Source organism: Pempheris klunzingeri, chromosome 5, assembly GCF_042242105.1.
Source record: "Pempheris klunzingeri isolate RE-2024b chromosome 5, fPemKlu1.hap1, whole genome shotgun sequence".
Taxonomy (NCBI): Eukaryota; Metazoa; Chordata; class Actinopteri; order Acropomatiformes; family Pempheridae; genus Pempheris; species Pempheris klunzingeri.
The window spans coordinates 11,223,656-11,239,493 of record NC_092016.1 but is presented as its reverse complement, the minus strand read 5'-3'; the positions used below and the strand labels follow the sequence as shown (position 1 = coordinate 11,239,493).

Genomic DNA, 15,838 nt, shown 5'->3' with positions numbered 1-15,838 from the left:
TGCCAGTGATCTACTGAATGAAAGTGCTGAGCTAACATTTAATACTTACATAGTAAGTATTAAACCTGTTACACATCAGCATGTCAACATTGTCATTGTGAGAATGTCAGTATGCTCACTGTGCATAAATACAGCCTAACAGAGATGGCTGTTGACTTGTTTTGTCAGATCATTTGTTGATGCCGTAGCACAAATGAGAGATGACAATAATACGTTTCATTCAGAGTTTCTTATTGTCTGACCCACCTGAGTGGTAGGGCAAACTGATGGCCTGCATGTTTTGCTTTACTGTGCCATCAGAAGTGAACATTAATACCTGAATAAAAACAGAATTGATCATTAGAGTAATGAAGATTTCAGTGAGAATCCATAAACAATTACAGTCTTCTTAACCAACAGGTTTTAACTCACATTGTTTCTGTCATTGTTTAGTAGGATTTTAAGGGCCTTAAGACAAGTGTCAAACTTCTGATTTTCACATGGCGCCAACTGAACCAGGATGGTAAACTTGCATCACCCTGAAATAACCGACATCCGTATTCTGACATTCAGATTGACTAATGCACCCTCTCATGGAAATACTATCAAATACAGTTCCTAATATGAACACACAACATGAACATTTTTAAAATACAAAGTGCATTTACATGTCATGAAACAGGAAACAGTGTAGTAAAAAACCAGGAAGACAGAAGCAGCCATCCATTTTGTGGTCCTCACACAGTGAGCTTGTGTCCGGATGTGTGAATGTGTTAATACAAGAAGAACCACTACATGTTATTACATATCATGTCTATTGCTTAAACTATATGGACAATAAACTCACAAACTCATTGCATGAATGCAGCACAGTCACAAGCTTCGCTGGTCCATCTATCTCTTCTTAGGGGGTCCTCATCGTTTGGACAATGGACTTTGTGGTTGTTCTCAATCTCAATGGGGCTGATTTTGCGATTTTTCTGCATATCATTGTTATCATAGTGTCAAATGTCAAATATACAACTGATTGAGTATAAAATAGTCTGGGGTTTGTGTTCTGTAATGCATTTTATACATTTATGTTTAAAGTGAATCATGAATGATTTCGAATGAACTCATTGTATGATGATGAGTACAGTTGGCATAGCCTGACTAATGCACAAATATCAGAGAAAACAGCAGTACAGTTATATGATGGGCTTGATAGCTTTTCACTTACGGAAAGGCCATTCACAGTGACCAGGCTCTTGGCGAGGTGCTGATGACCACCACCACGTATCCGACTGTAGGATCTCCATCATTTGTTATCATTTGCATTCAAGCTGTTTGATTTAAGGAAATCCTCAGGATAAAATAAAGCTTGTATTATACAAAAATCAATTATAGGCAGACACTACTTGTTGAAAAACAATAGGTGAGCCTTTTCTGCTCCATGAAAAGTGTCTTTTTCAATGCTAAGATTCCCAAAATCACCAAAGTCAAAAGTGCTTAAATCCTACAAAATGGGTAAACACTGTATGTTGGTTACAACACTTTGTTGATGTTCCTTACAAGGTATTTCTGTTATAATCTTTGTTAAAATAATAAATTATGTAAATTCATCTGAAAGCAGTGTTATGTAATAATATGCTGTTTTGCAGTATTTAACCATTAAATAGGTAAGAGAATATGTTGCATGATTATGTTGCAACTGGCTTATGAATAGCACAGGAAATAAGGGTTAGGGTTAACATTCTTCATTACTGTCATTCTCTTCCTGCAGAGTCAACTTAAATATGAGACCTAGCGTCACAGTGAGACAATGATGTCAAAATGACACTATTGTTCATTGTCAGTGCCTCTCATTCTGACTCACTTCTCACTATGATTGGTTGAATTCGAAGAGAGAAGTGGAAATGTTGATGTTGAACATTGAACTCTGGATCAATCTACTGGAGCCCCGACCCAGATTTTTCAAACCATCTGCTTAGTCCAACTCTGTATTGAACCTGAATTATACCAAACCCATTTTGGTATTTAAAAGCTGATTTAAGAGGCTTTTAGTCCAAATTCAAGGGGTAACAAAAGTTAATTTTTTTAGAGGGTCTTGAGATGGATGTGGCCCAAAAATTCTTGCTATCTGTTTTAGATAAAACCCCCAAATAATGTCTCATATGGCTGTGCACAACAGGCTAATCATTACCTGTTCGCTACACTTAACATCATTAGCAGGACTAATATGATCTTAGTTTAACAAAACCTTCCCACAAAGCAAGTCAAGGTAGAAATAATTTTTGTGTGTTGTGATAGCTCATGCACTGTTGTACACGGCAAACAGAAAGGCTTGTTTTGACTTAGCTGTTAACACAGTTGAATTAATATAATACCAGGTGACCTGCGGGTGTTCATGGATATGCAGTGTGCATGTGTGTTTGATAATGAGAAGCATGTCTTTCTAAAAAACATCTTTCTGAGGTTCTCTGTTCTTCTTGTGGGCTAAATGAGTATTTACTACTGCACAAATAAAGGAAAAGAAAATATGAAAAAAAAGACACACAAACAAGTGTTGCTGTGTGGTTTGTATGGTTTACCCTCCTCTACCTTTTGGAGAATCTGCACCTAACATGAATGATTGAGTTTGTCAGTTTAAGGGTGTTACAAATTAATTCTTTGAGAAGCAAAAATAACAATAGTCCTGTCGTCAAATAATCATGTCAAGCTGTCTGTGACCTTAATTTCTGTATATGTATTATTAACTTAAACTAATTACGGCAAACTATGACTTATTGGATTTGCAATCGTTTCAGTATTCAAGTTTATTTACTTAAAAAACTCAAATACTTTACCTCATGTAGTCTAAAATAGATACAGTAAACATTCAAGTTTAAATGGTGTAGCACAAATTCTGCATAAATATTAAATGAAAGGTATTCAGACACATTTGGGGAGGTTAAGACTGGACACTATTTCTTTGCATCATTCTTTGAATATTTATTTAACTGTGGACTATGAAATCGTAAATTGGGCTATTGTTGAATTAATGTAGAAATACTGCAGCATATTAAAGAATTTCAGCAATTCCTGTTTGGCTTTTTGCTATGTTCCTTTTGCGCTGCCATGTTAAAGTCTGTGCATTATTTTGACACAGTATGTTGTTTAAACAACCTCACTGACCGTCATTTCAGTTTGTTTAGGGACTGATGACAAGTATTGGAAGTTAAATAGTATTATGTCAATATAGATTACAACATTACAACAATCTTGCCTCTAATCAAAACTGGTTCAAAGTAATTTGGCGAACTCGTCCTCCCTGAATCAACAAAACGGCTGCTTAAATGTATGCTGTCACGGAGAAATAGACCTTCTTTGTCATACAGCTGTCCACCTGTAGGAGTGGTCCAAAGCCATGTTTGCACTTGGAGGAGCTCCTACAAGAGTAACTACTTAAGTTCATGTAAAATAACATTATACTCTGCTTTGTGGTAATTGGTTTCCAGTTATCACAGATAAAAAAAATGAGCAAATAGACTTATGAATAAAAGCTTGATATAAATCGCAGGCTTATTAAAAATGCTAGGGAGGGAAACAGGCTGTATGACCATCACAGCAACTGGGTTGGTAAATGGCATCCAAAATTGTATGATTTGATTTCAAGATTTCAAGACCTTTATTTGTCACATACACAGTTATACACAGTATAATGTGCAGTGAAATGTTCTGAGTGCCTGTTCCAGACTGAAACAATAATAAAATAAAATAACACACAATGTTTAACAGTAAGAGTAGAACACAAGATATATATACACGACATGGTGAAGTCCACACAAAAAGCCAAAGAAAAAGCCGAACAAAACCAAAATGAAAAAAGAAATGCTTATTATTACTCTGCACATCTGAGTGATCTGTTTAAACATCACTATTGTAGACTAATTTCTGTGAGTAGAGACAGTTGACAGTGGGTGGCTACGACCTTGTTAATTTGCAGTTTGGAGTGCTTGGCTCCCTTTCAGTGTAAGATAGACAGAGACAGATATAAATATACAAACACGTGTTCATTATATTCAGTTTGTTATTAAACTGCCTTACTGAAAGATTTACTCAGTGCTTGTGATAAGTTTATTTGCATAACACTTGTATTGAAAGAGTAGCTTGGCCTGACGCTATGGTGTTGATTTGTGTTGTGTTCATGCACACTCAGCTGAGGGAGCCCAAGATGAATCTGAAAGTCTTTATTCTGTTACAATGTAGTAGGTTGATAAAATGTTTTCTGGGACTTCATTAATATTATGTGTTTTTCACATACTAAAATGTAATACTTCAATATGTAATTAAGGTTTGGCAATAGGTAAGATTAGCATTCATGCCCAAAAGCTTGTTTAATTTGTTCATCTGTAACATGTACGTTTTAGGACACATTTAGACTTCAGCATCAGTTCTCAGACATCAAGAAAAAAGGCGTAGTTCCTTAGGCCAAAAATGTTCATAAGTCAGACTGATTAAAAAAAAACTCACACTAAGCTGAAGGACCGTCAGCAAACAAACTCTTCTCATCTTGACTTCGGCCTCTTCACACCTGTCTGATCCAAAGATGAGAGTGCGCGCTGTAAGAGAAAAAGATAAAGATGTTACATAAATCGAATGAAGGTGCTGTAATCTCACAACACTATATTTTACACATCAGCCAGTAGACTTTAGACACAAGAAACAGCCATGTGCTCCAGATTGCTCCAGGGACAGGAAGAGACTGGATAGACTGGTGAGGAGGGCCAGCTCTGTCCTGGGATGCCCGCTGGAAAGATTACAGAGAAGACGTTAACTGCTATTTCAGATTTGTCCACTGTTCAGTTCCAGATACCTGTGACTAAATGTTTTGTGTCTTTGTAGATACACTGTGATCTGTAAGTTGTAATGCACACAAATGATAAACTGTGGCATAATATTGTTGAAATTGCACTTATTCTTTCTTAACAAATTTCAGGTCGTTCATAATGTTTTGTAAAAAGATAGTTCATTAAATGTGAACATTTTCAGAATATATTTGTACTTTTTTGGACGAAAACAAAGGGGAAAATGTGGATTTGTCGTTATTTATAGGTTATTATGCTATGATTTTCCTGGTCCGGCCCACTTGAGATCAAATTGTGCTGTATGAACTAAAATGAGTTTGACACGCCTGGTTTAAAGCATGCATATGTTTTTGTCTTTGTGTATATCTGTCTGTCTGCAGCGAATCTCACATACTACAACATATATATAGATATATAACTTTTTAAATAAATACTATATTATTCTGCACATTTATGCCTGTATACAGAATGTCTTCTGCAAAGTCTGTGTAACGTCTTTCCATTGGTTTTTAGATTTTTTGCAAAGTCATTCCAGTGGCTTTGATCTTTGTTGTCTTTTCTGTTGGAAACTGTTGTGGACAACTTTGTCACATGGTGTGAGCAGTACCATCTACAGCTCAATGTGACAAAGACAAAGGAACCGGTGGTGGAGCTGAGGAGGACCAAGGTGCCGGTGACCCCTGTTTTCATTCAGGGGGTCAGGGTGGACGTTGTTGAGGATTATAAGTACTTGGGGGTACGCATTGACAGCAAACTGGATTGGGGGAAGGAAACTGATGCCCTTTACAGGAAGGGCCAGAGCCGCCTCTATTTTCTGAAGCGGTTGAGGTCCTTCAACATCTGCAGGACTATGCTAAAGATGTTCTATGAGTCTGTGGTAGCCAGTGTTATCTTCTATGCTGTGGTGTGCTGGGGCAGCAGGCTGAGGGTAGAGGACGTAGTGGTAGTGGTAGTAGTAGTATTATTAGTATTATATATATATATATATATTAGTAGTAGTAGTATTATTTGTATTATTATTATTATTTAGTGTATGTTCTATATATGTTCTTCTACTAAAAATTTTTGCCACGCTTCTCCTCCCACATGTTCAAGGTATCAACGTCATTCAAACTGCAAAATGTGCAGCTCAATCGGGAATCGATCAGAATGACTTTTCTCATTCATAGCATTCATAGTTTCCATAATATTCAATATTTCATTTTTGCTCATGGTGCATTATGAGTCCATGGAGGTGAATGGGGAGAATTGTTGGTGACGTCATACGCACTTTTGTCCTTAACTCGCTGGTTTGGCCGAACCGTTTCACCCACAGTCACAATTTATGGCTCAAAATGTAGGTAAAATCCTTGGACACGCAGTCATGTGACTCACAACACACAGAAACATACGCAGCGCGTTGTACGAGCCTCGGAGAGACGGGAGTGCCGACCGAACGCCTCATTGACTGCCATGTTGAAATGACAAAGGAGGGAGGAAGAGAGAAAAACTTCTCTTACCTGCTAGCAAGCGCTCATTTCACAAGATAGAGACCTTAGAATCCACATATGTGTTCAGGAGACTCTCTTATCTCCACTGGTCTGCACTTTATGGCTGTGACATGTACCGTTTTGAGTAAAATCTGCATTTTCAGAGGTGTGTGAATCTCTGTAAGACAGAGCTGACTGACGGAGCTCCGACAAGGGGTGTTCAGGGACAGTCGGACATTCCAGCGTTCTCACGGTAGAAGCCTCTCCTCACCGTGTGCTCAGTTTTTTAACTGATAAACACAAACTGTATGTGCTTTACACTGTTAATTAACTAATTACTGACGTGATAACTGATATGGAGTTCACATATTGCAGGAAATACAACATTGCTGTTACTTTATCACTGAAAAAAGTAAAACCTGCATTTTCAGAGGTGTGTCATCTCAATTAAAACAGTGTGAACATGGCTGGCACCATCGTTAATGGAGCATGACGGTTGAGTGGGACCAGGTCATTAGTGAAGTTTGAGCCACCAGATGGCAGCAGAGCAGCGTGAAAGGAGCAGGGCAACGTTAGTTCAGCGTTTCAGCATGACAGGAGTAGAGCAGCATGGCGGCGGCAGCAGACAGCATTCACACTGCAATTTCTATGCAAGATCTATGACATCATACAATTCCAGCTGCATGTATATAGGTGCTGGTTTGTAAAATTGCATTCTTGTTTTCAGTCTTCAGTCAGACCAAACTTTCACAGGAGGTGAACATCACATTGCTGAACCATTTACGGTAAGTCACAGTAACAAGGCGAAAAGAAAAGATACAAGGTTGGACCAATCCAGTTTTCAGATGGACATCACTATCATTATCCCACCAGATGCTCCTCTGCCCATAGTAAACACACACTTTGACAGAATCTCTGCAGTACAGTGGAGCATGTTAGCTGAAGGAACTTGGGATGCACCCACAGAAGCTATTATGGCTGATATGTTCACTGAACTTGTCCAGACACTCTCCGCAGACGTCCTGAGAAATATCATGTTGAGTTTTTGCAACCACATTGCCACACCTCAGGCTGACACAAATATAGGTGTGGAGAACTGCTTTGCTGTTGCTCTGGAGGCCTCACAGGACAAATGTGAGCATGCAGAGCAGATGACAGCACTAGTTGAGGAGGAAAGCTCACATAAGGTAAACTGTGTTGTGTCTGTGGCAAAAAACAACACAATTTGGCCAGAGGAACCTGCCATTTTAGTCACTTGCTCCATGTCCAGTGTCACAGCTCTTCGTTGCATGGTGTGTCATTCTCTCAGTTGTCTGAGCAGATTTTGTTATAAGCTGAACATGACGTACCTTCTACTGTGTTACGATGAGCATACCCCGGACGAATATGAAATAGAGATTGTGGGACCACAAGAACAAGTGAGAAGTAAATCCCGTCAGAGTGTAAAATCTGCAATCTCTGTCTCATCAGCAATTAAAGGTGTGAGTGACATCCTCACTAAATGGACCAATGAGACAGCAGACACCACAGAAGACGCTGACAATGCACTGCCACCTCTTAGCATGAAAAAAGTAGCTCCCCGAGACTTCATTTTAATTTGGGGTTAGTTGTTAATAGGGTAAAAACTTTTTTGATTCACAAGCTGCACCTTCAAAGAATACCACCTCCGACCTAACAGTTCGCAAATGCAGCTTTTTCCAGTTTGGCCAAGAACAACTGGAAAAAGCTATGGCAGAGCTGAAGAGCGCATTTAAAAGAGGACACACTGACTTCCTTGTGGGTCTTAAACAGGAGCCAGCATCCTCTCAAGCAAGACTGATGGGAATGACTCTGAAGAAGCCACTGAATACATTTTACCAGGAGCTGTTCCAGAGTTTCCCAGATCCAAATCTGAGGCTTGCAGTTGGACCAGCAGTGTGAGAAAGCCGACTTCTCTTCTAGATTGTGAGACCATCAAAAAGGATGTTGGCTGCTTGTTTGATAAATTAAACCTGACACAAAAACCTGCAGCACATGACAGCCAAACACTGGATACCAACTTCTTCACGACCCAGATCAAGAAGTTTTCAATGGAACTGACTCACTCAGAATCACAGAGTTCCTATTTGGGGGGGAAACAGTTGCGTGTCCCACATAGACGGCAACATCATATACACTAAAACAAGCCAATTTAAATGAATAACGCCATGCCAAAGAGATTTGAAGAAAAGGAAAAATATCCCGATAGAAAGGTTTTATGGCTCCAAGCTACATGCTAACACACTATATGCTCGCTTTTTAGCCGGCGCGCCGCTCATTTGCCAGTGTGTAAAACGTGCCACCGGTGTTTCTTGACCTGGACGAGGTCAGCTTATTCAAGGTATTTCCGATTTTATTGTTGTGTTATTGTTTGTCCTTTGCTGATCAGACTGTTTGGATCTGACACCAACTTGTTTACATGAACTGCCTCATTCATGTTTCACAATCACTGACTCATTCAGGACTGATCAGATGATTGGTTAAGTTCAATCATATTCTCATCATTACTGTGGACAAAAACGGTGCCACCTCAGCTCCTTCCACCACTGATTTAACATCATGTATATCAGTAGAATAGAATAGAATAGGTAGAATCTACCAGGGTTTCGTACAAATAAGACAGAAGAGTTGAGACGTAAACAAAGTTGCATCTTTTAATTCATCATTTGATAAATACTCTCTCTACAACAGCAAATATTTTGTAAGAGATTAAATGGTTGTTAAGACATTATGGGAAGAAACTTTTACGTCCTATATCCATTAATGTGATGTCTATTTCTATTTCTATTACACCGGTTTGAAGCTCCGCCTCCTGCGAGCAGGTTGTTCAGCAGCTGCCATGCAGTCTGTGTGGGCACAGCCACACTCCTCCACATGGATGTACGTGTAGGGAACCACATCTCCATTCAGGCAGTGCAAGTCAACGGTGCGATTGCTGAAGCGTGCCTGCTTACAGCAGGAGCAAGACTGTTGCATAGCAGCTGCTTTTTCAGAATACCTGAAGAGAGCAGAGGCAGAACTGATTATTAAACTAAAAAATAAACTATACCTAAACATTTTCATGTTTTAATGGGTTTGCGACTCTTCAGAGGTATGAGAAATATTAGACGTCATCCTTACTTTGTGAAAGTGTTGCAGGATCCTTCACAATACGGCATATCTAACTCCAGGTAAGACAGACAGTTTTTGTGCAGAACTTTGACTTTCTCGGATCTCAGCTTGCAGGCCTTATCCTTCTCCACACCTTTTCAAAAGAGACAAACACTCAGCATGTTTTCATTTAAGGACCTTCTACCCAAAAGCAAAGAATATGTCACATTCACTTACAAGTTTTACAACAGCCATTTGCTGTAGTCTCAATTGTGCCCTAGGGAGGAAAAAAATACAACAAATTTCAACTAAGTTCTCACAGACTCAGTCAATCCAGATGTATTTGTTGAAAGTGATACTTACAGGATGGCAGATGCTCTGCTCAAATGACGGGCAGACAATGCGGGAACTGTATGTTTCTAAAGTTCCATTAATCTTACTACAGGTGTAATGCTGACACTTATTCTCAGGTGGTGACCAGGTTTGCCCTTGCTGGAGAGCAGCAAGATGGATGTAGAGATGCACAAACACAAACGAGAATGCACATATATCAGCTACTGAGGCACTTCAGGCTATTAAACATGAGCATGAACAGTCACTGCCAACAGACATGATCCAGCCATTGACTGTATAAAAAAAGTGGACTTAGCTCCTGGGTCTGAAAAGTGAAGCCAATGTAGAGGTGCCTTAAACCTGCATTTTTTTCCTAATGAGCAGGACTGTACCACCTGCAAAAATAAGTGTGATTGTATGGAAGTCAATGAGAAAATGACCCTACTTCTCACTTGGTTTATGACCTGATGAAATGATGGTCCCATTTAGAGTAAAATACACCATAAAACGGGGTGCTGATACCTTGGGTCTAAACCAAGATGGCGCCATAAAATCAAACTCAAGGCTTCAAAGCAGCAGTCCACAAACCAGTGGGTGATGTCATTGTAGCTACGTCCACTTCTTGTATACAGTGTATGGATCCAACTTACCATCAAGAGCTGCTTGGTACCATTAATATTGAACACACAGTGTGTCTGTACACACTTCCCACAGCATTCATCTGAATCAGTTTGCACATATTGAAATCCCTGTGAGAAAGGGGTGACGTTAGTTTCCAAGTCTAATTTTACAAGTTCAACTTTCCAGTTGCATTGTGTGTATAATGGGTGTAAAGTCTCTTACCGAGTCACAGTTTTGTTGACATTGCTGAAACTCACAAGATATCTTGAACAGACCAGAATTGGGGTCCACCTCATTTCCACAGGTACAATCCTGACAGTGAACTGCAACTGGAACTATGGATCCAGGCTGGTAAAAAAAGAAGAAAAGTATTCATTGTTGTGTTTTAAGCCACACAAAACTGTAGTAGTACAGTAGAAATCACTAAAGGTGATGGACATCAAAGGATGATTTGTTACTATCATCCTCACATCTCCATTTTTTTTATTACCTGGTATTCAGTGTCTTTGTGGACACAGACTTTTTTAGGCTCTACAAAAGAGAAAGACAATGGAAAACTACATAAAAGTGCCACTCACTGGATTTACTATAAATACAAACTAATAGTGAGCTCACCACATGTATGCTCTGGACAGCATTTTCCTTCAGGAACAGTGACATCTGGCATATATCCAACCGGACAGTTCATGTTGCTGACTGGGCAAGTGGTGCTTTGACATTCTTTGGAAATGACAAAGAAGTAAATAGTTACAAGCCATCTTAAATTGTTATCAATATATAGCATTCTGAAAATGGATACATGGATGCTACGTGACTTACGGCAAACATAGGTATAACAGCAGTGGTCTGATGGATTGGTTTGGTTGACAAGGACAAACCCTGGACTAGTGCAGTGTGTCAGAGATGGTGTTGGGCACTCCTTAGGCTTGCAAGTCACAGTCTTGGTGGACTCTTCACAGATGCAGTTTTGACATTTGTATTCAAAACGCTCATTAAACTGAAAACCACAGAAGTGACTTCATTTTCTCATGCAAGTAAACAACACGGGTTAAAATAAAAGAATAGAATAGAAGACTTAGCTCACCTCACGAGGAATGCCCTCAGGATCAAGACATCCTGTAGGAAAACGAGCACTTTGTGATTAATATGATATATTCAGCTCAGTGATAGACTTTAGGACATACAACCACACTTACCACACTTATCAACACATTTGCCGGACTCTTGATTGAAGAGTTTCATTCCATCAGGACAAAAGCAGCCTTCAGTAGTGAAGTTCATGCTTGGTTCATTAGAACTGTAATATTGAATCATCAAGAAAGAACGGTTTGTTGATGCAAGTTCTATTCAATCTCTAAAACAGTTAATTTAATACACTGTATACTACTGCCACTATGCTTACTACCACTCTCCATTATGATCCTCTTCTCTGGAAATACTAATGTGCACAATGAACTACAAAAAGAATACACAAAAGAATACTACATTTTTGAAGAAACTTACTTGTCTTCACAGGTCGGCTGCTCTACAGGGCCACATGGCTTGTAAATTTTGTTTGATGGGCAGTTGCTTGCTGTAAGTAAAGAACAGACCTCAGTGTTTTAGAACACATGCTGTCTACCTACTTCATATAATAAAATGGGCAGCAGTCTGTTCAATGTGTGCTAGTTACAACAAATGTTAAAAAAATTTGGTTGCCCTTCCTGATTCCACCAATCCCACATTTAACATAAAATAATGAATGGTTCTTTACCACAATGTTTGGTGTAGTTCCTCCAGTGTAAACAAACCCCAGCCTGAGCACAGGCAGCAGCATAAATCTGCAAACTTGTGCACTCCACTGTTGGATTGGAGACATGGCAGCTATCAAAAACACAGCCTTTGTAGAAATTCTCAGGAGAGACAAAGGGATGGCACCCTTCAAAGACACTGTAACACACAAATAAAAACCCACAGAAAATGTGTTTTAATTTGCATTTGTGTCCAAGTTAAGGGGGTGAATGTGAACCACTACAGTAGATCAGAACGTCTACCTGCTCCTAAGCAGGTCACAGATGGAGTCTGCATTGCATGGAGTTAAGGTTGGTGGAGGTTCAGGTACACTGGTGGGCAGCACAGATGGTATCTGGCAGTTGGGTTGGTCAATAACTTTTGCAGGCCAATAGTCGGCCATCACTGCACAACTTTCCACTAGCTGACCTCCAGGCAACCTGCAGTCATCAGCCTGGTTGTTGGTGCATGTTCCTGATAGTAGAGTCACAAAACAGTAAATATTCTATCAAACCTCAAACAAATGATCACTGGAGAGAGAGATGCTCTTACCACAATGACCCTGTGTGTTACTGCCAAAGTATTGATATGGAAGGTTGACACTAAAGCCAGTTAGTCCAAATGTGATAATCACTTTTAGACGAGGGATCTCCAAAACCAAGTTAATACCAGAATTCAAAATCTTCACACCATGCTGTGAAAAAGGTAGTTTCAGACTTTCTCCATCTTTGAGTACCTAGAGGGAGAGAGGAAAACACGCTATGTGAATATTATATACTATGACAAAAGGACTCATCATTGCTATTTGATCTACATTACAGTATAAATCTACTGGAAGTTTGTCTGGTGAGTTTTTCAGAATGCACAGAGCTTTCATATGACAATATATTGTCTTACCTCTAACTCTATTCCTCCATTAAAGTTATGATTAATGAGTCTGACAGCTTCTAATCCGTATTCTACAATTATTGAGCGTGGACAAGAAACATCTTCAGTAAGATCACAAAAGACATTGTCAATATAAATCCTCAAGTTATGTCTTGGTGAAATCTCTTCCATCAAGACATAAGTACAGTTTCCTTGATAACTGTAGTACAATCCATCAAATGTGTTGTAGTGAGGATCTCCCCAGCCCTCACATACACCTAAAAAAAGCAAAAAAAATCAACAGATAAGTTCAAAATCTAAAATGTATTTAAGACATCCATATGAGTCAATGAATATGTTGCAAATTGTTTTAGCCAACACAGAACTTACAGTCACAAGCGTAATGTTTGCAGCAGTGGTACTCATCATACACCTCAACTGGTTTCTTTCCGTTGGTGCAAGTGATGTTTTCAATGGGTGGACATTCATATGGAAGTATCTCAACTGTATTGTTCTCAATGCATTTGGCCATGGTGCAGTTGCACAGATAAAAGGTCTCACTTTGCTGAAAAAGGGGGAAAGAGAGGAAAATCAGAAGTATTTTGCAGCGAGAAAGCTTGTTTTCATGTGCAAATGTGCAGTGTTATTATGCTCTGAAATCTGCTAGACACATTGAGATTCTTACTTCTACACCCCAATCAGGGCATCCGATTGTAGTTGGTGTTGTAAATGTTGTGGTTGTAGTTGGCTCTTGAGTTGTAGTTGGAGGTTTAGTTGGTGTTGTAAATTTGGTTGTGGTCGGCTCTTGAGTTGTAGTTGGAGGTTCAGTTGGTGTTGTAAATTTGGTTGTGGTCGGCTCTTGAGTAGTAGTAGGAGGTTCAGTTGGTGTTATAAATGTGGTTGTAGTTGGCTCTTGAGTTGTAGTAGGACGTTCAGTTGATGTAAATATTGTGGTTGTAGTTGGCTCTTGAGTTGTAGTAGGAGGTTCAGTTGTTGTAAATGTCGTGGTTGTAGTTGGCTCTTGAGTTGTAGTAGGAGGTTCAGTTGGTGTTGTAAATGTGGTTGTAGTTGGCTCTTGAGTTGTAGTAGGACGTTCAGTTGTTGTAAATATTGTGGTTGTAGTTGGCTCTTGAGTTGTAGTAGGAGGTTCAGTTGTTGTAAATGTTGTGGTTGTAGTTGGCTCTTGAGTTGTAGTAGGAGGTTCAGTTGGTGTTGTAAATGTGGTTGTAGTTGGCTCTTGAGTTGTAGTAGGACGTTCAGTTGATGTAAATATTGTGGTTGTAGTTGGCTCTTGAGTTGTAGTAGGAGGTTCAGTTGTTGTAAATGTTGTGGTTGTAGTTGGCTCTTGAGTTGTAGTAGGAGGTTTGGTTGGTGTTGTAAATGTGGTTGTAGTTGGCTCTTGAGTTGTAGTAGGATGTTCAGTTGATGTAAATATTGTGGTTGTAGTTGGCTCTTGAGTTGTAGTAGGAGGTTCAGTTGGTGTTGTAAATGTTGTGGTTGTAGTTGGCTCTTGAGTTGTAGTAGGGGGTTCAGTTGGTGTTGTAACTGTTGTGGTTGTAGTTGGCTCTTGAGTTGTAGTAGGAGCTTCAGTTGTTGTAAATGTCGTGGTTGTAGTTGGCTCTTGAGTTGTAGTCGGAGGTTCAGTTGGTGTTGTAACTGTTGTGGTTGTAGTTGGCTCTTGAGTTGTAGTAGGAGGTTCAGCTGTTGTAAATGTTGTGGTTGTAGTTGGCTCTTGAGTTGTAGTAGGAGGTTTGGTTGGTGTTGTAAATTTGGTTGTAGTTGGTTCTTGAGTTGTAGTAGGAGGTTTGGTTGGTGTTGTAAATTTGGTTGTAGTCGGTTCTTGAGTTGTAGTAGGAGGTTCAGTTGATGTAAATGTTGTGGTTGTAGTTGGCTCTTGAGTTGTAGTAGGAGGTTCAGTTGGTGTTGTAAATTTGGTTGTAGTTGGTTCTTGAGTTGTAGTAGGAGGTTTGGTTGGTGTTGTAAATTTGGTTGTAGTTGGTTCTTGAGTTGTAGTAGGAGGTTCAGTTGTTGTAAATGTCGTGGTTGTAGTTGGCTCTTGAGTTGTAGTAGGAGGTTCAGTTGTTGTAAATGTTGTGGTTGTAGTTGGCTCTTGAGTTGTAGTAGGAGGTTCAGTTGGTGTTGTAACTGTTGTGGTTGTAGTTGGCTCTTGAGTTGTAGTAGGAGCTTCAGTTGTTGTAAATGTCGTGGTTGTAGTTGGCTCTTGAGTTGTAGTCGGAGGTTCAGTTGATGTAAATGTTGTGGTTGTAGTTGGCTCTTGAGTTGTAGTTATGGCTGTAGTGGTTTCACATGTCACTACTGGACAACACACTTTGATCTTATAGTTGAAGCACTTTTTTGGAGGTTTGACTTGGTCCTCTTTTCTGCATTTTAAGCCATAATTTATATCACAAGTAACAACTTGGCCAGTGTGACTCACAAAGTCATTGAAGTCCATATCAGCAGCGTCTGTTGCTCTGCAATCAATTTCTGTAGGATATCTGCAGATTTGTTTACCATGATTTATGATGTTTTCATATGTTTCCAAGTCATCGCGGTCCTCTTGTGGGTTATTCACATCATACCACTCTGACCACTCACATGTTGGAATACATGGAGTAGTGGTTGGTGTTGTAAATTTGGTTGTAGTTGGTTCTTGAGTTGTAGTAGGAGGTTTGGTTGGTGTTGTAAATTTGGTTGTAGTTGGTTCTTGAGTTGTAGTAGGAGGTTCAGTTGTTGTAAATGTCGTGGTTGTAGTTGGCTCTTGAGTTGTAGTAGGAGGTTCAGTTGTTGTAACTGTTGTGGTTGTAGTTGGCTCTTGAGTTGTAGTAGGAGGTTCAGTTGATGTAAATGTTGTGGTTGTAGTTG

At 39.5% G+C, this 15,838-nt stretch overlaps 1 protein-coding gene across 1 annotated transcript; it reads right to left on the bottom strand.

Annotated features, from left to right (window-relative positions):
* Positions 1-8,932: 8,932 nt before the first annotated feature.
* LOC139201468 (intestinal mucin-like protein) lies at positions 8,933-15,686 on the bottom strand. Its single transcript, XM_070830793.1, has 18 exons — positions 13,659-15,686; positions 13,364-13,538; positions 13,004-13,251; positions 12,659-12,842; positions 12,370-12,580; positions 12,090-12,265; positions 11,840-11,909; positions 11,533-11,633; positions 11,421-11,452; positions 11,156-11,333; positions 10,952-11,056; positions 10,827-10,867; positions 10,559-10,684; positions 10,366-10,464; positions 9,746-9,874; positions 9,620-9,659; positions 9,413-9,536; positions 8,933-9,290 (listed from the first exon to the last, which is right to left on the bottom strand). The coding sequence occupies exons 1-18, from the start codon at positions 15,426-15,428 to the stop codon at positions 9,080-9,082; spliced, it is 4,020 nt and encodes a 1,339-aa protein (XP_070686894.1). The 5' UTR covers positions 15,429-15,686; the 3' UTR covers positions 8,933-9,079.
* Positions 15,687-15,838: the final 152 nt, after the last annotated feature.